A 23,666-nucleotide genomic window follows, 5' to 3' on the forward strand; every position below is an offset into this window, starting at 1 on the left:
ATATAACATCTCTTTGTCAGACATACTTGGCAGGTGCTCTGCAGAGTCCTTTAAACACTGTGGCTGTCACACCAGAGATCTGCAGTCTTTCATTATCATACAGGTAAATCTATAATGAACGTTACAGGCTAATCCTCAACTAGAGCGACTGTTAACAGGCTACTTGGTGAATTCCGGCTGTGTTGCAGTCTTTGCTTCAATAGAGGCCTATTTCATAAGTCAGCCTAAGAGATTTCGTGCTCAGCAAAAACTCAACCCGTGGTTACAGCTGCAGTGATTTGACATTCTGTGGACTGCTGGCGGGGATCGGGCCTCCGGACCCTTCGGATCAAGTCTTTTTCGTGCACCTGGACAGGTGGCGGGGAGTCATATATCGCTGGACTTGTACATGTCGGAGAGGAGCCTGGTGATGGGCACGTTGCCGATGGTCTTCTTGAAGAACACCTCCTCTATGGTGGTCGGGCCGACCGAGCGCAGCGCCGGCAGGAGCAGGAGCAGCTTCCCGAAGCGACACGGCTGAGTTGGGTACCTGAAACACATCACCAGGGGGTGGAGGTCAAAAACAAGTCTCTCTCTCTCTCTCTCTCTCTCTCTCTCTCTCTCTCTCTCTCTCTCTCTCTCTCTCTCTCTCTCTCTCTCTCTCTCTCTCTCTCTCTCTCTCTCTCTCTCTCTCCAGCGCAGTCCAATTAAGCACGCTATGCTGTCCAATTAACATACATACAACACGAATAGGTGCTGTTTAAAAACCAGGCTCATTGCCTCATTAACTTTATAATGAATCAGGATGCTAATATTACCTGCAGGGGGTGGTGCAGCATGCATGGATCTATGATAAACAGATGGTGTGAATAAGTGACTGATTTAGTTAAGTCTCACCTGGTGTGTATGTAGCTGTTGAGGGTGAGCTGTGCCTCGTCTTGTAGTGCGGCGATGGCGCTGGCGTTGCGGAAACTTCTCAACTCAGTGTTGCCATGCGTAGGAACTATAAGACATAAGTAATGACTTAATATTACTGAGCCACCAGAATAACTTTTTCTTTCATTCCCCTTTCCAGAATTGGGTTTAAGGCGCAGAGAGGCGTCAGTTGGCACTCAGCAGAAATAATGTCTTCGGTTCAACATCCTTGATGGTTACATGAGGTTTACTGCTAAACACCCGGTGAGGGGACAGTACTCACCAGCTTTGAATGTCACGATGCATTTCAAACAGGCGAACTCCGTCGCGTCAAGACGCATCTGTCTGAACCTGGTGACCACCTCTTGGAGCGCTTGTATCTCAGACATGATCTTATTCATCCGCTGAGACTCCGTGTTTTCAGTGTTCATCCCTGTTGAGAAACGTGGAGAGAAGACGTCACCATGGATGGATAAAGAGCCATCATCTGGGGCCCACTAGGCCCGTCAGCGGCCTGTATTCAGATGAGCTGTCTGAGTGCCTTTTACGCACCGGAAACAGCGAGAAGAGTGGTGGAGTCCACAGGAATGGCCCACTGCGCGATGCCCAGAACAAATAATTCCCTCCACGCGTCCTCCAGCAGAATCAGCTGTGAAGAGGAATTGTTTCAGTGTTAAACTGTGCGCTATGGATCAGTTACAAAGTACCAGTGCAATAATAATTTGTGCGTAAAACGTGCTGAATGTTTTTCCACGTGTTACATACAGGGAGTTCATGTGGTAAGGCCTTTCAACTGAAATTATAGCAAGTAAAACCCTGGACCAGTATAACATTTAAGCCTCTTGTTTAAAATCATAAATCTGTCCACAGTGTACCTGGTCTGACAGGGGCAGGGTGGAGAACGCGGGGACACTTTTGGCCCACTTGATGCTCATGAAAAGGAGGCGCGCCGCCGACTCGCACACAGACTCCGTCGCCACTTCATAGAGGTACATGGGGGTGCCGTTGACTTCGTGGGGATACTGGAGGAGGCGAAGCACACAAGATCGTCACACTCGTGTATCAGTTTATGTCACAATGAAACACAGCTGAGAGCCTGGTGAACAACAAAGGTCAAATTCCAAGCCCCAGCGCCTGGTTTTATAATCATTAGCGTTGCCTGTGGAGGATTTACAGTGAGAAATCTAATAGGCGGATTTGTGGCTCTTACAGGCTGCTAAAGCGGGACAAGAATTTCAACTTCTCACCCTTAAGAAAAAAAAAACTGTAATCCTATAATAACATTTGGGAAGGCTACATTACAGATATTCACAGAACATCATAAAAATAATTGCATATTCTGATTTAAGAAGTAGCAGTGTTCTGGTTATTGTAGATTTAAAAGCGGTATTTAATGCTACAAAGTAAAAACTCCAGTATAAATCGTGAACACTAATTGCTTACCTTCGGGGTGGGCTGTGCCAGGCCCACGATGGCCTGTCTCTCCGGTGTGGTGGCCACTGCGCTCATCTCCAGGTTGTGAGGCTCCAGTTGCGTGACTGTGGTGAAGAAGGGGGGGCCGGGCAGAGAGGATCCCGGGAAATGGGTCGATGATCCGTTCACCTCTTTGTGGCCCCGGAAATATAGGGCGACCTGTTTGCGGATTGTGGACGTCCGAGGCCCCCTCTCGTGTTGAACGGCTGTGAAACGGGACATAGAGGAAAGGAATGATCTCTGAGGGACCAAATGGCTTATTTATCTATATTTAGATTTGTTTATCACCAGTTAAATTTTACTGAACTAAACTATAACCGTTCCTAAAAAAAACTAAGGGGTCAAAATAGGCATTTTGTTTGTTGTTGAAAAAAACAATTGGCTCTAATGGGCCGTAATCTATTAATTCCCCCATATGTTATAAATATCATTCCCTTTAAAATAAACTTAAAAATAGTCATTATCAAACTGTTAGTTCTTTCGAGCCTCGATTAAAAGCCTTAAAACACTTTACCATCTGGCCCACCTCGAGCCCAAACGCCACTGCATGGCGTGTCTATAGCCAAAGTGATAATTCAATTAAGCCCATTTACCGTCTTTATTCATGTTCACTTCCAGACACTTTTTCAAACGGCACGCTCGGCACTGGTTTCTGTGAGTCTTGTCGACGGGACAGCCACCCTGTACACAGAGAGAAAGAGTGAGTGACATCCTTCAGTTGAATTTCTCAGTTTGCACGACAGAGGGCTTCTTGCTTTTATCTTCCTGGGAGGCCAATCTCCAGGTGAAAGATCGTGCTGTTATCGTGTAGTTATCAACCTGTTCCCCTGCGGCCTCATCCCGCAGGATAATCCCGCCCTCTGCTGCCTAAATCCCCGCTTTAGAGTCATCACATCAGATTGGATTACACCTGGTATGTTATAGCAGCGCGGTGTTTAGCCCAATACTTAATGGTAGAGGCATGACACAATTAGGCTCATCAAGGGAGATTTAACACGGCGAGAAGGAGGGAAAAGCAAATAGAATCTGCGCGTAAAATGCGCACTCCGTGCGTAAAGCTGGTAATGGTCTTTGGATAAGGACCAGCTGCGTCGTGTCACTTAAATCCAGTTTCTGATAACACTTACAACACAAAGCTTCATGGGACAAGTGCAAAAACTGTGGCTTACTAATACGATATTATTAAATCACCCTGAATCGATTCGCTTTACGTTAAATTTCTCCTGATTAGTTATGTCTCCAACTTGGTTGATTCTCCAAAAAATGATACAAAAAGACATGATACAAATTTACTACCTCGCAGATACTCGCACATTGGTCACGGCCAATTCAGGCCTTTAAGAAATGAGGGCTAAAAGGCGCCTATAGGACTTAAAAGAGGATATATAAGAAGTAAGGAGGAGGCCTCACCTGAGAGCCAGATTTACAGACGTACGTCCTGTTTCTGCGGATGCTCCTCTTGAAGAATCCCGAGCAGCCGTCACAGGCGTAAACACCATAGTGTTTCCCTGAGCTGCGGTCGCCGCACACTTTGCATGGGATGTCCAGAATCCGACCTGGGAAAGGCCCAAATTTCAATTAGATACCATTCACGGAATCATCTGCCCATCACTTTGCCCAATTTTAAAAGAATAAAATGTCGTAGAAAAATACGCCTGGTGAAGTCATGGATATTGAAGATCGTGATAAACTGCGAGAGGAATTTCAATAGTTGACACAAACCCTGTAGTTGCTTTGGAGTTGTGCAGTCTGTAATTCAGTGAAGTGAATTTCTGCTTGATTTCACGTGAATTGACTGTGCAGTAAATGCCAGAAATGAACTCGTTTTAGGCTTTTAAAACTATGGAGCTAAGGCCAAATCGTCCTACAATTTACTTGTATTTGTCCGACAGCCCAACAACACTAACACACACACACACACACATAGACACACACACACACACATAGACACACACACACACACACACACACACACACACTGGACAGCGCCCCGCACCTCGTCCGACCATCCATGGGAATCCACGGCGCGCATTTCAAGAATAAAGTCCGGTGGGAAGCGTCATATCTGAGCTCTCTAAGACAATGGCCTGAGAGCGCACAATGGAGACATTAGGGGAAAGTGTTAACTTAATGATTTTCCCCCATTGAACCTCGTCTGACTGCCTGGATCTCGACAAGCTGCCAACTCCCCTTCATAATGGGACTCGACAGCTGCTTTATCCCGCAGGTCTATAGGCCCCAGGATTAGGGAGTGACACTGCACCATGAGAATAATGCGCACCAACTCGTTTCACCAACTCAAATGAAGTGTATGTAAATCGACCCCGGTGTAGATGAAAAAATGTGATTTTTTTGTGTGAAGATTTTGTATTCAAATCTATAGAAGTATATTTGTATGCATATGAGGGAGTCTCTCTTTCATTCTGGAGGGAAAAGCCGTCTATGTAATTACACTGACGTTTTGCCACCTGCTCATTGATTCGCCAGTGACCCGTCAAAAAGGGTAGCATGGGAATAACTACTGAGCAGCAAAAACAATGACTTCAGGAGAGAGTTATCGGGCCTCAATTGGCAGATTATTAAGAATCAGAGGGCCGTGTAGGCTATTTAACTGCTGGTCACAGCCGTATAATTGCCATAAGATAGAGACAACCAACTTTTTATTTGCCATTTATGTCTGTGAAGAGTTTCTGTATAAGCACGAGTTAGCCTGTTGTAAGTTATCTTGTCATCACGAGGGTAATTTAAAAACAATTATCCTGCTGTATAATAAGTTATTTCCTGATTCTTAGTTGTCTGCATGCCGGGTAGAAACTAGAGTTTATTTTTTATCAATAATTTAAAAAATGACTGTGGTCACTGGAGTCGTTAACAGATATTTAATAATCCAAATAAAAGCAAGTCAAGTTCATTTGCGCACCCCAAAAATAAAAGTTTTAAGGCCACTTCAATTATGGATGAACGAAAGTGAGCTCGAACAAATATATAAAACTGTAGATTGCTGAGAGTCAATTAAATAAAATGACAAATTTTGTTGTGAAGGGAGGAAATGTATTTAACTTCCCGCTGTGGGGGTCCAATTCGCCCCCATTGTGTGCAGTAATTGCTTGAAGATATATGGCATATTCTATTAACGTAATCACCATCAAGGCGAAAACCTGCTAGAAGAACTGGAAATTAAGTTTCACTGAGTGCAGGAAATGTCTCTCTGACCACCCATAATGTGGGCACGAGCTTGAATGAGAGCAGATGAAATGTTGCAGCGTGGATTGTTTTATTCTAATCAAAACATATTGATTATCTGCAGCAATCTGAATGCATTCGAGCACCCGAGAATAAATAATCTGGCAGACGTTTTTGATGAATAACGTATATTTGGAAATGGTTAAGGATACTGAAAGGAAACACAGAGATAATTGTAAATTTAACAAAAAAAAAAATCCTTTCCTATACAACAGAACTAAAGCATATTTTAGGCCTGTATTATAATCCAAGTGTAATTTATTCTGAGGCCTTACACAGGGATAATAGTTTAAAATGTTAAGAAAAAAAGACACCCAATTCAATTTAATCTAAACCTTTAAACCACTGGAAAATCTTAATTCCTACAAGAAAAAATTACCAGTTTAACTTAAAATCACTGAAAACACCCCTGATTTATTATATAGACAACATGTTTTGTACAGTAGTACAGAGACGCGCGCACGCAGACACATAAAGACAGCTTATAGCTGATTGTCTAAAAGAGCAAACTAGCAGCACAGTAAATGAAAAATCTCTTCTTTAGCTTTAAAGTCATTTCTCAGTGATCAATTATCTCTGTTTATCCCATTATGACTGACAGAGAAAATTAAATTACGGGCAACAAGTGGCATCAAGTGGGACGCGAGAGGAATGTGGGGAGGAAGGATCCACATTATTATTATTACTTTACATCTTAACTTAACAGAAATATATATTTCATAAGAGATGTTCTTCCAAACTCACTCGCTTTAATTATCAGCTATGCACTTTTACGCACTCGGGAAAAGCCCCGGACTGCAGCTTCTCCCCACGGATCATTGCTCATGTTTGTGTGAGTCCACGAGGAATGAGCTGGATGGACTTCATTGCTTCGGTGAAGCTCTGATGACATGAGAAATATCAAGTAGTGTAAGTAGCCCCCGCGTTAACTTTCACGTTTTACTGAGAGGCCTGTAGCGGAGGACTCCTGTTAACACACCGGGCTGCTCTGTTTTCACCAGGGAGGAGAGAGGCGACACTTACTTGATTTGACATTCAGAATATCCAGACAGCCACTTGTTGAGCCGGCGGGTTTGCTCATCATGGATGCTCGACTTCAAAAAAAATAAAGTCAAGGAAGAAAATTGTCCTCTTTCTCTTCTTATTCTTGCTGACAAAAACAACAAGATTGGTGAAACCGCAGCACTTCCTTTAAGTCTTCACCAGCAGCGGTTAGATCGGCAAGTCGATGTCCCGAGTTGCCCTACTTGACAGAGTGGATCTCCGAATTAAGACGCCCGATTGCACATTGTATCAGACAGTCTTCGCCTCCGATATGTAGGGTTGCAGAACCGGACTGCAGCCCCGGGACAGCGACCGGTGAACGGCGTCAGCAGCCCTCCAGCTCGGGGAGCAACAGCGGGTGCATAAAGTTGGAGTTGGAAAAACGCAGCCTGGAGCGCATCCGACGGAGCCAGACCGGTGGGAAAAAGAGAAAAATAAATTTTCGGATATTCTGACAGGTGAAAGCTTGTTAAAACCAGGACACGATGTGACTTTGTGGTGCGAGTTCCTCAAATAAGCCTTGGTAATATTTATGAGAAGTGTCAGGGGGAGGCTGGAGGGTGGAGATCTCCACTTCCTTCATCCACTTGGCTTTCTACTCCAAACTCCAGCCTGACGTCACTGGCGTGTGAGGGAGTGTGTGTGTGTGAGTGTGTGAGTGTGTGTGACTGGTCGTGTGGATGTGTGTGGGAGTGATGTGTGCAAGTGCCTTGCTCATGGATCAAGAGGCATTGCAAACAAAAAACACGTGTTGCATGTATGTTTTCTGCAAGATTTCACCTCGTTAAGCTGCAGGTTCATTTATTTAAGCAACAATTATCACAATAACCAGCTAAAAGACGTGTAGGAATCCCACGATGAACATTATCTCAATCACAATTCAAGATATCACATATTTAAAGATTAATACAACAAAAAAAAATCCCACATCTCTCCATAATCTCTCTAAGGATCACTGTTAACAGCAGCAGCAGTGCTGACGTGTGTTGTCAGACCACGAACAGGTTATGCCGGACGGCTCAGACATTAAACGGTGTCATGCTCCTCGTTTCCTTCACACACAAGCACAAAAACTTTAGTGTCTTGCTGCATGCAGCCCTCATGCTTCAAGGATACGTGCCTGGACCCCAGCGTAGACCGATCCTCTGATTTCTGCACCAGTGATTCACTGGATATTTGTCGTATACATCCAGACTGTAACATAGTTCAAGTGTCGCTTTTTTCTCAGATCGTTGCACTGAGTAAGCTGCAAGCTTTTATGCTTATTTTAAAGTCATTTTGAGCGTCATTGATCACAGCGTTTTTCAACCTGTTGCAGGCTGTTATTTTGGCTCCAGAGCCCATTCAGAGGATTTGTCATCACTGATCAATATGTTCAATCTGAAGTTAGAGCAGCGGATAGTAATATGGGGTGCAAACAGAGTATTGGCTCCCTGTGCTGTGAGACAAATGAATGAGATATGATGATTAATAAATAAAAAAAGCTGTGTACTGTGGCTAGTTTTAATCAAATATAGTGAATAAAAACAATCTATGAAGACATGTGAAAACTGAAAGTGATGACTCGCACTTTCACTCCTGCATTTTAAACACCGTGGCTTATATAAAAGCACATTGGATGAATAAAATATAAATCTAATCTAAATGAATCGAAATAAAAAATAATAATAGTAATAATAACTTTTTACTAAATTGCTGCACTTTTGTTTTGTGACCACACAGGTTCATACAAACATCACCACCAAACATTCTGATTTAAATTATTTCAATTTTAGTTGTTAATTTCTTACAAAACGTCAACTTACAAAACAACTGTCACACTCAAGAATATTCACTCTTATAATAAGATGCCTAATAGTAACTGAATAATAAGGTCTGATGTTTCTTTCACCCTCCTGTGGCTCAATGCCTTTGATTTAATGAGTTGATTAATGAACTGTCTTTAACCAGTGGTTTAAGGCTGGCTTTGCTGTGATGCTGCCCACCTCCCATCGCCCCCTGCAGTCAGACAGTCCTCGGACACCGGGGTACAAACTGTCCGGAGGGCTGCAGGGCCCGCTCACTGACACCCTGACCTTGACAGCTTGCTGTGCTTTCACCGGGTAACTCCAGAAATCCATATTCTGTCTTTAATTGTGTCCATTCCCACGGTACACTGAAGGCCATATGGACTCACAACGTGTCGATTTAAGCGGACAGGGGCGAGGCGGAGAGGCATAGTTAATTGCAATTAGCCATTGTTGTGTCTTTCAACCTGCCCTTTAGCTGAACGGCCGAGGCTGGAGACTAACAAGCCCGAGGAGAAATCACTATAATATTCCTTTGATTTTCCTGCAGGGACACCTAGAAAGCCTGTGGTCCTCAATAGGAAGTTTATAGCCTCATATTGTGTTTTTATCTCATATAAATGCTCCCCCGTAATAAAGGCTACAATACACCTTTATAATGGGCACCCCTTTCTTGAATTCTCCCATTTTTAAAGGATTACATAGGATTCTTTGTCATATAACGACTTGTTTTATTGGTGATTAATTTACTAAATAAAAAAAATAGAATTGACGTCTCTAAAATTGAGACACTGGAAAACACGTTGCCATTCTCACAGATCAATAACATTTTGTATTTCTAAGTGCGCGTGTGTGCATGTGTGTGTGTGTGTGCGTGTGTGCATGTGTGTGTGTGTGTGTGTGAGGGTGGGTGGCTGCCGGGGTGGGTGAATGGTGAATGTGTGACATAATCTCCTTAACTCGTCTTAATCCTCGTCATTCACTGATAGCCTTTACACAAATATAACCAACATCATGGTTGCCGGGGTTGCCTTCTTTCACTTTTTTGTATTAGTGACTCTCTTCTCCTCCAACAGTCAATGAAATGACGCTAACAAAGGGCGCAGTGGATTGTGTATCTGTTTTCTGGGAGCTCGGCATCAGTATGCGGATACTTGACATACTATAGGATAGACTTCAACAACGAGAAACGAGTGAGTGTCCAACAGAAGTCAGCACAAAACAATGCAGAGAGATCATGCGTGTGTTCTGAATGTCTTGACACCCTTTATAATGTTTTTTAACGACGGGAAAACTCCTCAAAACGCAGGTCAGCTGTAAATATTACATTGTCATATATTCAGTTTACGCACCTGTTGATTTTGGGGGGGTTTTCAGCTCAGACAGACATTTTAATGATGTGAGGATCATAATAATAACAGCACTCATTCAATATAACAGATTTAACATGACGACAATGACTGTTTTTGCCATTTTTAGTATATTTCTGGCTATTCCTATAGATAATCCCCGACCGTTGGCCATAGTTTAACCATCTCTTTACGCACTGCTATCACTGTGCAGGCCCCTAACCGACCAGGCGTAAACCAATTGGCTTTAGGGAGAAGTCACAAAGCTCCAGAGAGCAAATAATGAGGAGGATTCAAGCCGACCAAAGACCCACGCAGCCGTGCATCCTTTAAAACTGACCGGGGAGATCATAGCCAGGGATCTCAGCCCGCAGACACCTCAGCTCAGGAGGGGATTGTCTTAACGTGGAGGAATCAGCTACAGTCATAAAGATGTGCGCACATAACCGTAAAAGTCTTGCTCAATAACACTAAAAAAAAAAATAAATAAATAAAAACAGCAGAACAGCAAAAATGGCTATTTTCTATTATATCAACACGTAATTGGCTTAAATATGATCAAACTTTACAAATAAGCGCTAAATATGCAGCTTGAGTTCAGCACCACGGACAGTTCTTCACCAGGAGTCACTAAACACATGCAGCTTACCTGTCCGCGTGCCTGCTGCTAACTTAAAGGGACCCAGCTTCCCAATTCACAAGTATTCAGAGATCTTTGATTACTATACATACACATGTTTATTATGTTGCAGTGAGTTAGAATGTAAAATGTATTTGAATTATTGTTCTGCTGTCAGCAGGTCAGATCTGGGTGTGATCTCCAGCTCCCACATCCAGCATCTACTGGGATCCAGTCAATCGAGCACACCTGTGACTTCAGCCAATCAGGATCCAGCATTATGACTGTTCTCCCATGAGGCCTAGTTAACCTTTGGCTGTATGTGGAAACATCAAACAAACAAAACTGTCACATAAACGGGCTTCTCACACTCAGAAATCAGAGCCTTTAAGTTGGAGGCTAAATCAAAGGTTAAATGATATTGAACACAAACTAATCTGCAGGATTTCAAATGGGAACTGATCATCAGACTGCTCTGATGTCCTGTGCTTTAGCTGACTTGTTGTTTTCTTGTTTTATTCTACCCTGCGTGGACAGCAGGGTTGACTGGGTCGACTATTCCTGTGAAATAAAGTCAACTGACAGGAATTGAACCCAACAAGACAGAGAGAAATGGATCAATACATATATTTATTTTTCATTTCCCCTCATGCCACTGAGTCTGTTTGATCCTGTGCCACTACTTAGATGAAGTGGACATTTTATTGTAGCGTTTGGCCTGGTACTTTTTTTTTTAATCTTTAGTGGATAAAGTTGGTCTTTATTTCCCCCAACATGTTAACAAACCTCCTGGAAGATGACATACAGGTACAGTCGCATGTTTCTCTTGCTGAGTGGCGTTTATTTAAATCAACAAGGGGGTATATTTGTTCTGATGTCCAGTGGTGGAATGTGAGTAATGTAATCTGAGGCACTGGTACTTTACCTGAGTATTTTTTTTCATGCTACTTTCTACCAGGAAACATTGTGCTTCTTGCTCCGCTGCAGTAATATGATAGCTTCTCTTACTAGTTACTTTACAAATTAGGATTTTTGGATACAAACAGAAGAAGTGCTTGTAAAATGTGATGAATTTTTGAAATGAAAGCACCCAAGAGTACAAACAAGTAAAGCTGAAACAAACAGTTTATTGACAGGAAATTAACTGGATAATTGTTTTTCATGCAAAAGTCCAAACATTTAATGATTCTAGATACTCAAATGTGAGGATTTGCTGAGTTTCCTTTTAATCATTTGAAGAACTCTCATGTATTTTCAATCATTTTGAGGCTTGGACTATTAGCTGGACAAAACAAGCAATGCGAGGGTTTCACCCTGGGTTCTGGGTTAATCAAATAATATTCAGCTGAACATTCATAATCATTAGTTGGAGGTCAGTACAAACTATAAGAATCAGCTCCATTCCAACAACAGCACTGAAATCCTGCTTTTATATTAACACACGATGACAATCTATTGATTTAATATATCATGGTATAAAACTCACAGGGGAGGTTTTTCTACATTCGTATACATTTGATACTTTAAGTAAATTTTCATACTTCCATGCTTTGACTGGAGAAAGACTTTGAACGCAGAACTTTTACTTATGATAGAGTATTTTTACAGTGTGACATCAGTACTTTTACTTAAGTAAAGGATCTGAGTACCTCTCTGCAGTGGGTGTCGAGTGTTTCACTGGCAGGGGTTGAAAACAAGTGTCAGGATTTCTCAGCAGTTACAGTAAACCCTCCAGACCCTCAGCAGTAGCACACCAGAGGCCTCACACAGTCCCACCATCTCCTCCACCTCTGCATGCACGCTTACACATTTACACACACGCCAAAGGCCTCACCATGGAGGAGTCCCCCCCAGAGCACACAGACCCAGAACCCAAACCCAGAAACCCACAAGTCGGTGCGGTGCAGTTGGACGCTCTGACAAATCTATTTGGGGCAAATTGTCAGTGAGAAACTTCCGCTCGAACTGCCTTGGACAAAACTGGCTGTTGGGGAGAGCAAATCCCGCTCCATGAGGGTGGGGGACAATGGGGGGCGAATGTGTTGATGTGCGGCCGGTGGCTGGGGAGGGACAATGGACGGATTAGTCAGTCCTCTGGCTGACTGATTTGAGATGGCTCCTCTCAGCCTCTCACTGTGGGGAGTCCCATTGTCCCGCTTCTGATTCCCACTTCTCACAAACTCCAAACAAAAGTCAATCTCTTTCTCAAGGGAGGGGGGGAAATATCGGCCCGTGTTTCAGCTGGGGAAAGTGACTCAAAAACGTATTTGCGAGAAATGGCTGACTCTCTAACTCCCCGTCCACTCTTTATGTCTTTTTTCCCTCCTCTCTGCCTTCATCCTCCTCATTTGCAGTCTTCATTGCCCCGTGGTGGTGGTAGATAGTGGGATGTTGAATGATCCCGGTTTTTCAGACTCGAGTGGGGCTGGGGCACCTGTTGGAGGCTTAGAGGCGGCTTTGCGGCCGGGGTCATTAATATTAAAATATACAGAGATGCCATCACGGGCTGGTCTGAAATCGGTCTGATGTCGCCCCTGGGTTCCCTCTCTGGATGGACCTCTGCTTTCAGTCACTCGTGAAGAGCCTTCTTTTCTTTTTTTCTGTCTTCTCTTTTTCTTTTTTCCCTCCCTGAAAAGACTCGTTAACAAATTATGACAGCTGAGTAGAGGGGCTTAGTCTGTTCACACTGCAAAGACAAACATGTGAGAGCCGAGGAGCCCGAGATGTGATCAGTGTATCTACAGTTCATTTGATATTCAGCCTGCATGTGGTGTGTGTGTGAAAGTGGCTGGATTTTCTGGAGTTGGAAAAAACAGATTTCAGTCATCCAGAGGTGATTGTGTTGACTAGATTTGTCTATTAAATTTATGTAAAAGCTCTCATTTCATTAAAGTCATCATATATGTGATTGACAAAAACAAGATTTACATTGAGGAGTCAGGTTAGAGCTTATTTATGGAGATTTTCACTTGAGCTATCTTTTTCTCAATGTGTTTCGGTGTATTGATGCGGCTATTTGATTTGTTTCAGTGTTGGGTATGAGAATATTCTTTAATTTCATGTTGCATGTTTTATGTTTTTTCACGTCTGGGGAGCATGTTAGAGAGAGAAGAGTTCAGCCTTAAACATGAGATGTTTTAGTGGAACAACAATCAGATCAAAAGAAAAAAACATGCAAATAACAGTTTCTACCACACCCAACCCCACTCATCTCATCCAGTTGTTCACTAATAATGATAATAATATCTAACAACATTCATTATTACAACTTAAATAACAAAGGAGTTAATAAGTCAACATACCCAGACTACACTCATTCACCCTGTAGTGTGAACTGAAGTATCCTGTGAAAGACAAAAAAACAATTGGATAAACTTTGTAAGAGCAGCTGTAACTCCATTTTACAACTGTTGCATTGCTTTATTCAAACTACTTATTACTTTTTTATGTTTGCATGCATGCTGTGATATATGATTTATACATGTTCAGTAGCGCATTCGGTTCATTTCTTGTTCAGAGTGTCACTGTTGGACTAACTCTGATATCAAAACCTTGACACAGAGACATCACATCTTACGGAAACTTATTCTTTTTCCTTTGACAATGTAATGTAATGTATTCTGGAACATATGAAATACTTTTAATACATTTATTCAGCTTTATCTGTTGTTTTTTAAGGTAAACATACTCATTTATTATATTTACATATCACGTTGTTGATTAGTTGCTGATGACACATTCATGTGACCATAGAGTTACATTATTTAAAGATCCCCTTCAGACATGTTTTAAGACATGTAAAAATACTTTGCTTGGAAAGGTTAACTTAATAACTTTTAATTAATTAACTTTTTTTTAAATGACACCTTCTCTTCCCTCATTGGAAAATACAGAATCTATGAATGTGAAAATATCTTTCATTTCAAAAGCCTATTCAGCGTGTTTCAAGTTTTCACATCACTCTTATGAAAGTTGCATGTTGTTCAATGTTTGGCTCCAACCTCACTGTGATGTCACAAAGTCATGGTCGGCGCGCACAGAGAAACTTTCCCTCCTTCAGTGGATGAATGAACCAAACTCTGCACACACATCTTTCTGCACACACACTTTTCTGCCAAACATGCATGTGGAAAAAACAACAAGCAAAACACAGTTTTGTGTGGAAGGGGCCTTTAGTTTCAGTTTCATGTATATGTGCCCGCCATGCTCGCACATAGCTTCTTTAAAAACACAGCCGCAGTGTGAACAGTGGTCGCGGCCGTCAGACAGATTAAGCACAGAATGGCTGTCAGCAGCTCCCTCCACAGCGGCAGTTCACCTGGAGTCACTCTGACAGTCATTCTGCTGTTTATCCTGCTCTGTTCAGCAGTCAGTCTTGCTTCTCCTGATGTTATCCTGCTGGCTCCACAGGTCAGGTTCAGTGGTCACGGTCTGGGGTCACAGTTTCCACTCATCATTAACCCTGGGGGACCCTGCAGCACAGGAGCTGTCATCAGGAGCCTCACACTCACCTCGAGGGTCTTAATACACACCCAGACACCCAGACACAGGGGACTGGTGATTCATTGAGGGAATCAGGGCATGTGACCTTCCCTGTATTCAGACTGGGGTATAATGTGTGTGATGAGGCTGTGTGGGGAGCAGATCTAGGTCAGAGTACGAGTGTGTGTCAGGTGACATGATGAGAATATTGATGAACATTACTTTGTGTATATAGTCCCTCAAACCGGACTGCACCTGTAACAACCTGATGTCTCAAAGGCAATAGTGATAATTTCCCTTTATTTCTTATTCAATTTAATTCAATTATTACCTTTTTTCTTTCTTTTTATTTCTTTCCTTCTTTCTTACTTGTCACGTATTGCTTAAAATATCCAATAACATCACACAACAATACCAACAAAATGGCACGGAAAAATGCAGCAAACCTTTTTATTTATAGTCTAAACAAATTTGCAGTGCTCTTAAAATAAGCCTTTACACAAATACGCTAAATAACATATATATGTTTATATTGCTGTTATCTGACAGAGCGTTCATTCATTGAATTACAGATGTAATGAGGGGGCCAGACATTGCTGCAAGAACTCTCATGTGTAACTTAATGTTGCCTTTATAAAGTAGTTTCTACTGGCAAATTACTCTGAAGCATGGCTGCAATAAAGTGTTGAATAGTTGTCCTCCTGAGTTACAGACTGTCACTGTTTATTTGTAAGGAATATTTCATTGACAATTTCATTTCATTGCTACCATTCACACACAGACATGGGAAATAAAAATCAGTCACAGAATAAAAATAATAATATATGTAGAAACCTGAACCACTTCCTACTACTTGCAGCTTAAGCCACACTTGTAAGTAACAAATGAAACACTCAAATTTAAATTATTGCTTATAATGAATAATGACAGTTCAGTTCATGTTTTGTCTGTTTGTGTGTGTGTTCAGCTTTAAGTCGTGAAAGGCAGCAACAAGACTGTGTATTATGTGAAGGCCTCTCAGATATAGTTTGTTTCTGTAGGACTTTTTTTTTTAACTTTGAAAGATAAAGATGAGTAGTGATGAAAGCAGCTGGGAGACATGGGGTCCTTTAGAAACACCCAAACAATGATGAGGGCAAAGAGGCACTTGTTTTTTTTCTCATATTCACCACATTTTCTCAATCATCCATCCCACCACCCCGCAGCTCATTGCTTTCCCATCCTCAAATTCCCTCAAAGTTTCAGATGCTCACAATTCCACAATGCCCAGATGCTGTCCTTTGGCCCTTTACCCCCCTCAACCCAGAGCTATCATTCATAACCTTTCTGTGGAGCTGGGAGTGAAAGAGGTGGGATAAGGGAGAAAGAGGGGGAGCGGAGAGCAACATGGCAGCTTATTTAGAAGACTTCCTTTATTGGAACATGTGCAAGCAGTTCACTCACAAAGGACTTAAATAGGATATTTTCTGTTCCCTATAGTTGCTTTCCCCTTTTAAGTGCCGAGGCAAAAAAAGTAAGTTTACAACTCCCTCCTCAATGGGGGCTCTTCACTCTCAGGTTGCGGGGACCTGAGTGACCTAGGAAAGTTAATTAGGAGGCGAACAAAGAGCGAGCTGGAGCAGAATGCCTAGCCTCTCCTCCAGCCAAAGATGTCATCCATTAATTAGGAAAATCTTTAAGGTGGCCTTATTGAATTTACAGAAAGCCCTGTGGTTGGCGGGCAACAGTTTTTTGATCAAGCCCTGACTCAAACAATGCCTTTCTGGGGGTTAAAAAAGAAGAAGAAGGGAGGAGATTGGTGGTAGAAGAAGAGAGGGAGAAGGGGGGAGAGAAAGAAACGTATGGGTTTGCAGCGCAGTACAGTTTAATGGGGGGTGGGGGGGTGGCTGCCGATTGTGACAGCTCAGATTCACATGGGTATGGGGGGCATAGTTTGGGGATGATGTCATCCAAAGGCAACCTGGGGGCTTGGGAAGTAAGAAGGAGGGGGTTCTGAGCTTGAGCCACAGGGGCCACTCAAAGTTAACATCGCTGCCTGCATCTGGGCCAAATCCTTTTCTTCTGGCCCAGGAGAGGCTTTCCTGAACACCGAGCCCTCCACCACTCCTCCCACTCCCTCGTTCACAAATCAGGGCTTGCTTTTAAAGCTAACCCCTTGCTAACTGACTAGCTAACTGCCTTTTCTTTCCAGTCTGACTGCCTATTCATCCCAGGCCCACTATGAATAATATAGCTGGATAAGTCTACAGACTTTGCCTATTTAATCAGCCTTTACTTTTTCTAGTTTTATTATTGAGAGGGAACTAACAATTGTAACAAATTACATTTATTACACTTAAACCTTTATTGACATTTTTTGGACGTTTTTGGAAAAAAAAAAAAAAAAGCTTTTTCACATTGAATCACATCAGTCTGTCTACTTCTACTTCAGGGTTTTGTTGTCTTATTGTCTTATATTAAATACTTTGTGTGTTACTTTATTGTAACTTTAGGTGCCAGTGTCTTTTCAGTAGCCTCATTTTGGTGGAGCACTTTCACTTTTCAGCATGGATGACCGCATCAGGCGCTCCACTTTACCATTTAAGTTTTTTTCCCCAGTTGTTATAACGAATAAATTGCAATTTTAAGAAATTGTATAGATTCACTCACTGTTAAAGCTATTGTGTGGAGATTTTGCCCACCAGTGGTGCTGCAGAGTTGTATTGTTTATCTCGTCATGCACATGAAAGCACATTTATATTGAGAGCACGGACGCGATGCAGTGCACATGTCTGCATTTCAACAGGTTGTAGAAATAATGTGCACAAGTCAGCAATGCACCAATAAAAGATGAGTAGAAGAAGAACAAGCTGGGACCGTTTCCAACCAAAAAAAGAGTCTTGTTTGTTGAATGGATCAAATGTACTTCAATTAAAACACCATAGGTTACCTTTAAATTCATGTAATGGGTCACATTTAACAGCTTTTCCATATAGTGACGTAAATATTAATATTGTCTCCAATACTAAACCTGCTTTACAGTGAAAAAAATATTCTCAGTGGCCTCAACAAGTCTCAACAAGAAACTTAGTGTTGCTGCAGAAATATTGTTTTGAAAGAAAAAGTTAACTTATGTGTTTACTTTCAGTGCAATTTAAATTTCAAAGAAATTGACAAAAGAATATTCTATCAAATCTTTTATGACAGTTACTTAACAGGGAGATAATTTTACATGAAGGTGATTTAAAAAGGAGAAAAGCTTTCCAGTGATTTATTAAAATTTTATTATATCATGATTATAAACAGTTTAGTTATAGGGGACAATGTTTACCCTCCTTTCAAAGCAGGTGATAAAACTTTATGCCATTAATTCATACCACTTATACAACATTAGTCTGACATAAGGAGCCTTTTAAGGTGGAAAACAGAGATCAACCAGGCTTAGTTTGCAGTGGTTGTCGAACTGTAGATCACAGTGACCCACTTTAATATAAATCACTGGGATCAGTAAGGAGCAGAGAGAAAACACCAGTGCAGGCTGGCTTACATACTGACAGACACAAGCATGTTCATGCTATATGCTGGCATGCTGTCCGGTCCATGCGTCTCCTGGGACGTGAACCCCTCACCCCACCCCCCCGGGGGGACTAATTTGAGGGGAGGGACGATGTGTTTTGTTGCTTGTCAGAAACAATCACTCCCGGCCCATTACATTTACAGCACGTCGTGCTCTCATAGCCCTGGGAGGGGGGAGGTGGCTCCCAGAGGACCATGGACAGAAATCATATTTACTCATCAGGGACATGAAAAGTTAACGACCATCCAAAACATTAAAAATGCAAATATCATCCAGTTGATCCTTGGGAACAGGAGAAATCAGTTTTCACCAAAAGTTGCTTTGGTGTGTCGCACCCCCACCCACCCCGCCACGCTAAAGATGTGAGATTAAAGTGAATAACAACTTTATTTAGTGTGCCCTGTGCCGCCCCCACCCCTCTCTTGTCCTCTGTCCCGGCCCACCCGTCCTCTCCCTGTTCTGTTTGGGCACTGGAGGTTGTCAGTCGGGGTTTATGTCCAGTTCACTGGAGCTGAAAGAAGTCAGTTTCATGTCTTGTTATGGAACAAGACGTCTCTGCCTCTCAGGAGTGATGAGAAGTGGTCTGGGTGAGCAGGGTGAGCAGGGAGCGGGACTGTCCCCTGGAGGCGACCAGCAGTGAGGAAGTCAAAGCGGCTTTTGTGTAGCTGCTGTCGGCTGCGTGTTTGGTAATTATCCCCCTCTATATGAGCACAGACCGGGCTTTCCAGGAGAGATCCCAAACCAACCGGCCCACGGAAGAGTGCACAGCACACCGTCAACAAAGATTAACTTCTCACAGTGCCGCAGAGATGCCTGATCGGGGAGACGCAGCAACTGCATGAAACCCTCTGCGACGTGATTGTGATGAGCAGATCTGCAGAGTCAGACTGTTTCCAACTGTTGCAGAGCTTAGATGGTGACACCTGTAGAGCTGAGAGACCCCAGGACCCCGTTCAACACATGCACTTTTACTTTTAAACAGTGCTGGATTCATATTCAGATCCTTTACATAAGTGCAAAATACTAAGGAAAAGTAAATAAATTGGCAGTTATAAGCTAAATGTGCTCAAGTAAAAGTGCTCATTCAGCAGAAAATGCTCCTTGTGTGTGATATATTGTTATAAATGACATTATTGGATTACTGATATATCAGAGTGTAAGCAGCATTATACTGATGTAACTGGAGGCGTTGTTAGTTTTTAATAGCAGTTAGTTTAGCAGTCACAAGATAAATCTGAGAGGTTGTGAGTTTATTAATGGGGTAGGAAAGAAGGAAAAGTTTTGTGACACATTTTCTGAAATGTTGGTGCATTTTACTTCATTGGTGCTGGAACAGATGTTGAACTGAGACCATCTGTGAAGTTAAGAGGGGAAATCTACTGTTGGTGGAACTACATGACATGGAGCCACTACCAGACACAAAGTTTAGAAACCACTAGTCTCACTTTATAACTTAAGCCAAAAAGTACCAAGTATCTATTGGACAACTTTTAACAAATGCAGCAGAGTGAAAGGAACAATATTCCCACTGATATATAGTGGAGTTGAGTATGAAGTAAATGAAACTTAATATGATTTATGTACTTTGTACTTTCCACCACTGCTGTAATCCTCATCTATTTATCATGCATACATACTGATCTATGTACATATAAATATTACATACACAAAATATACTGCGTCTATTAGCTCACTTTCATCTGAAATCCTGCTGTCAGATCCGAGCAGGCTGTATGTACTGAACCCAGATGTGTATTCATACACACACCACACACTGTATGAATGTAAAGTAACTTACATTACCCACATGACATCTATCTATAGTTTATCTTTCCTTGAGGCTCTTCGACAGCTACTGGAAACCAGAGTATGTAAAAACATAACTGACCGATAAAGCAGATTCTGATGTCATCTTCAGCATCATGCTCCTCATCCCCCTCATTAATCATAATCACTATCATTATCAGAATTTTTTTTCACTCCTGATAATTTTCATAGTCTTCGTCATCCTCATCATCAACATCTCTATACTTACTCTCATCATCATCGTCATCACCACCATCACCTTCATTCAAATCATAATAACCGGATCATATCATCATCTTCATCACCATTATCACCATCACTGCCATCATCCTACATATTATACTTAACCGTCATTGCCCACTTATCCCCCTTGACATCACAATCATCCACAGCTTCATCATCATCCTCTAACCTCACTACAGACATCGTCATCATCATCATGCAGTCTGTAGGTCTGTATCTACAGCGGTCAACATAAAATGAAAATAAACATCCACTATTATATCACATTTTTGAATCAATACCACCCCCAAAACCCCCAAAAATCTAGCAATTAATTTGTGGGAACCAAACTGAGGAGCATCCGTTTCTTCAATCAAAACTCCTTCATTTTAACCCGACTCAGCTCGGTCCTTTTCAAAGGCGCAGAATAGGACTGCCTTGATCTGCATCAATTGTCATCCTGGGGCTCAGGGGCACTTCGGCGGCCAGTATAGCGGGCGAAGTCAGGGCTAATCCCTGGAAAAGGGGAGAATCACGGGAGAGGAGAAAAGCAACAATAACCAAGTCAAGCGTATAAAATGAAAGCGAAATCTCTATTATCACTCCCCGCAATTCCCAGCAAAGTGGTGAAAATCAGGGTTAGTTTGTGATTCGAGTCAGACGCGGAGGGAAGAATCTGGGGGTCCCTGCGGGTTGGGAGACTCACACGACGAAAAGGGCAATATTCTGGAGAAAAGGGGAAGAAGAAAGCCCCTCTCCCATCCCGACATAACCATTAAATGCAGTCTGACTTTATGTTGTATAGAGAGGGGGGAACAAGAAAGGAGGCACAGTTCTCCGATGAAAGAATGAGGTTTTTGGCGGATTAGGGACGGCCCGAAGGATGAAGAATAACTTCTGCATAACTTTACAGCTATTTTCTCTCCCCACGCCAAGAGCCAAGTTTAAGGCTGAACCGGTCTGAGTTAACCCCTTTGTGATTGTCCAGTTAGAGGCTTTCACAAGGAGGGAAAGAACTCAAAGCAAAAGTTCGCATCCACAAACTGGGCGATCATGCAGATTGTCTTAAGGTGACATTACAGGTGCAGAGCTGCTAAACTCAATTTTTAAGGATTTGAAATGATTTTCCCTCTAAACCTTTCAAATTATTTCATTTGCATTATCAATCTGATGCTAAAGTGCACCATGTCATAAATAAAAGCAAAGGTTGGATAAAAGTCGCCCAAAAATGAATGCAAATTTGTGCAGCAGAACTTCATTTTTTTCCCTCTCTCCCATTAATCCTCTCAGGACCCAACAGGTTTAGCTTGTGTCCCACTGGAGGGGGCCCAACCCTCATGTTGGGAACCACTGGACTGAACAGTTCCAACAGTCAGATTTGACATTAATGAATCAGTATTAACAGTCACATAATGTCACATGTTATAATACACCCCTCAAAGGCACCATATTTCTACACCAGCGCTTTTACTTTTGAAGTAGCCGATAATATTCCTGTACATTTTTATCTTCAAATGGATTTTGAATGCAGTATCTTTACTTCTATTTTACATTGTCTTATCAGTGCTTTTACTTAAATAAAGGATCAGCATTCCTCTTACTTTTAGAGCCGCAAACAGCTTTCCTCTGTGGTCTTTTTTACCCAGATGATCAGTTATCAGGTACCTTCCTCTGACCAGTGTGTTCCCTGCATCGTTATGCTGAAGGGGCCAAATCATGAGGATCTTCTTGGTGTGAGTCTTGCCATCGCTCCTGAAGGGCTCTCATCATCACCATCATCTAATTTATGGGCCTAATTAGTGATTTTTGTCCTCTTGGTTTCTCTATCTATCACATGCTAATGAAGGCATTTTCTGCCATCTAACAATAACGGTCATCTCACATAGTAATGATATGCCGATTTTACTTGGTGCTCTGCTGATTGGCCCGCAGAGGAAAGACATGCAAAACTTAGTGAATAATGTGATCAGTGCAGGCTGGGACTCACCTATAGGCATATATGCATTCATTATTGATGCACACATTACTATTATCAATAATACTATGAAAGCTGTGTGGTTTTATTCTTTTTATTTGTGAAACATTTTTTTACAAGTTAAGGTGCGACCATAAAAGTCCACAAAAAAGCAGAATCATAGAGTCTTTGGGTTGTAATCATGTCTTCTTTCCTTGTGCCAAAACTAGATAATAACAAAGGACTGAAAACATCTGAACAATTAGGTGAACTCCGGTCAGGAGAAGAAGAGTTAATGAGCGGAGTAACACCGGCGCCATGTGCAGTGAGAGGAGCATTAGAGGCCAGAATCCATATTTACCGCTGGAGTTGCGCGCGGGCATCAGAATAGGCCGCTAATGCTGCGCGCACTCTCTCCCCCCTTATTTTCATTAGGCTCTGATGACTGCGGAATTGATGCGGCCTGCAAGTTATCAAGAGCCACTAATTTCACATTAACGACCATTGACTGCGGTTGCTTGATTCGAGGGGGTTTTTGACAATTATCACAATCAGGATTGGAGCCCAAATCGTTTACCTTGACTCCGTAATTATTTGCTCCGAGCCGAGCGCACATTGCAAAATTGTATGGTGTCAAAAACCCGTAAATAATGAGGAGACCAGCAGAAGCGGCTATCTCTTTCCAACACGCACACACATGCACACGCTCACACCTCCCCCGTCACAAAAACTGTGGGCAGTGATTTAGATAGATAGATAGATAGATAGATAGATAGATAGATACCATACTAGATATTTTCGCTTTAAAAATAATAATTGATCCTGATTTTACACTCACTTAAATCTGATTTTAACACTAAGATGACTAGTTTTATTATTATTGTTATTATTATTATTATTATTATTATTATTTCGGAACAGGGTGCACTGTTATTGATTCCACCCCAATAAAAGTCTCAAAAATACTACAAATTGTAGGTTTATATCGACTTTAACGGTAAAAGTTGATTTTTATTTTTGATATTTTAGTTATAATACTAAAGTCCACAATGAGTATAACCTCAAAAGTTATATTTTGTTCTTAAAATGTGCCTCCAATAGTTAAATGTTCGCCCTGTGCTGTTTTATAATGTAACTCATCCACAGTACACGTCCACTCGTGTGATGAGCTAAGACTGTGTAATAATAGCCTGGTCAGATATCGCGAGATTTCCTGCAGTCATGTGATCACGTTGGG

At 42.0% G+C, this 23,666-nt stretch overlaps 1 protein-coding gene across 1 annotated transcript; it reads right to left on the reverse strand.

The window, feature by feature from the left end:
- Positions 1-366: 366 nt before the first annotated feature.
- On the reverse strand, positions 367-6,694 carry nr2e1 (nuclear receptor subfamily 2, group E, member 1). Its single transcript, XM_070849686.1, has 9 exons — positions 6,634-6,694; positions 3,778-3,923; positions 2,961-3,048; positions 2,338-2,573; positions 1,770-1,916; positions 1,447-1,543; positions 1,178-1,327; positions 877-982; positions 367-529 (listed from the first exon to the last, which is right to left on the reverse strand). Exons 1-9 carry the CDS (start codon positions 6,692-6,694, stop codon positions 367-369), a joined length of 1,194 nt encoding a protein of 397 aa, XP_070705787.1.
- Positions 6,695-23,666: the final 16,972 nt, after the last annotated feature.

The sequence above is a fragment of the Pempheris klunzingeri genome, chromosome 18, assembly GCF_042242105.1.
Source record: "Pempheris klunzingeri isolate RE-2024b chromosome 18, fPemKlu1.hap1, whole genome shotgun sequence".
Taxonomy (NCBI): domain Eukaryota; kingdom Metazoa; phylum Chordata; class Actinopteri; order Acropomatiformes; family Pempheridae; genus Pempheris; species Pempheris klunzingeri.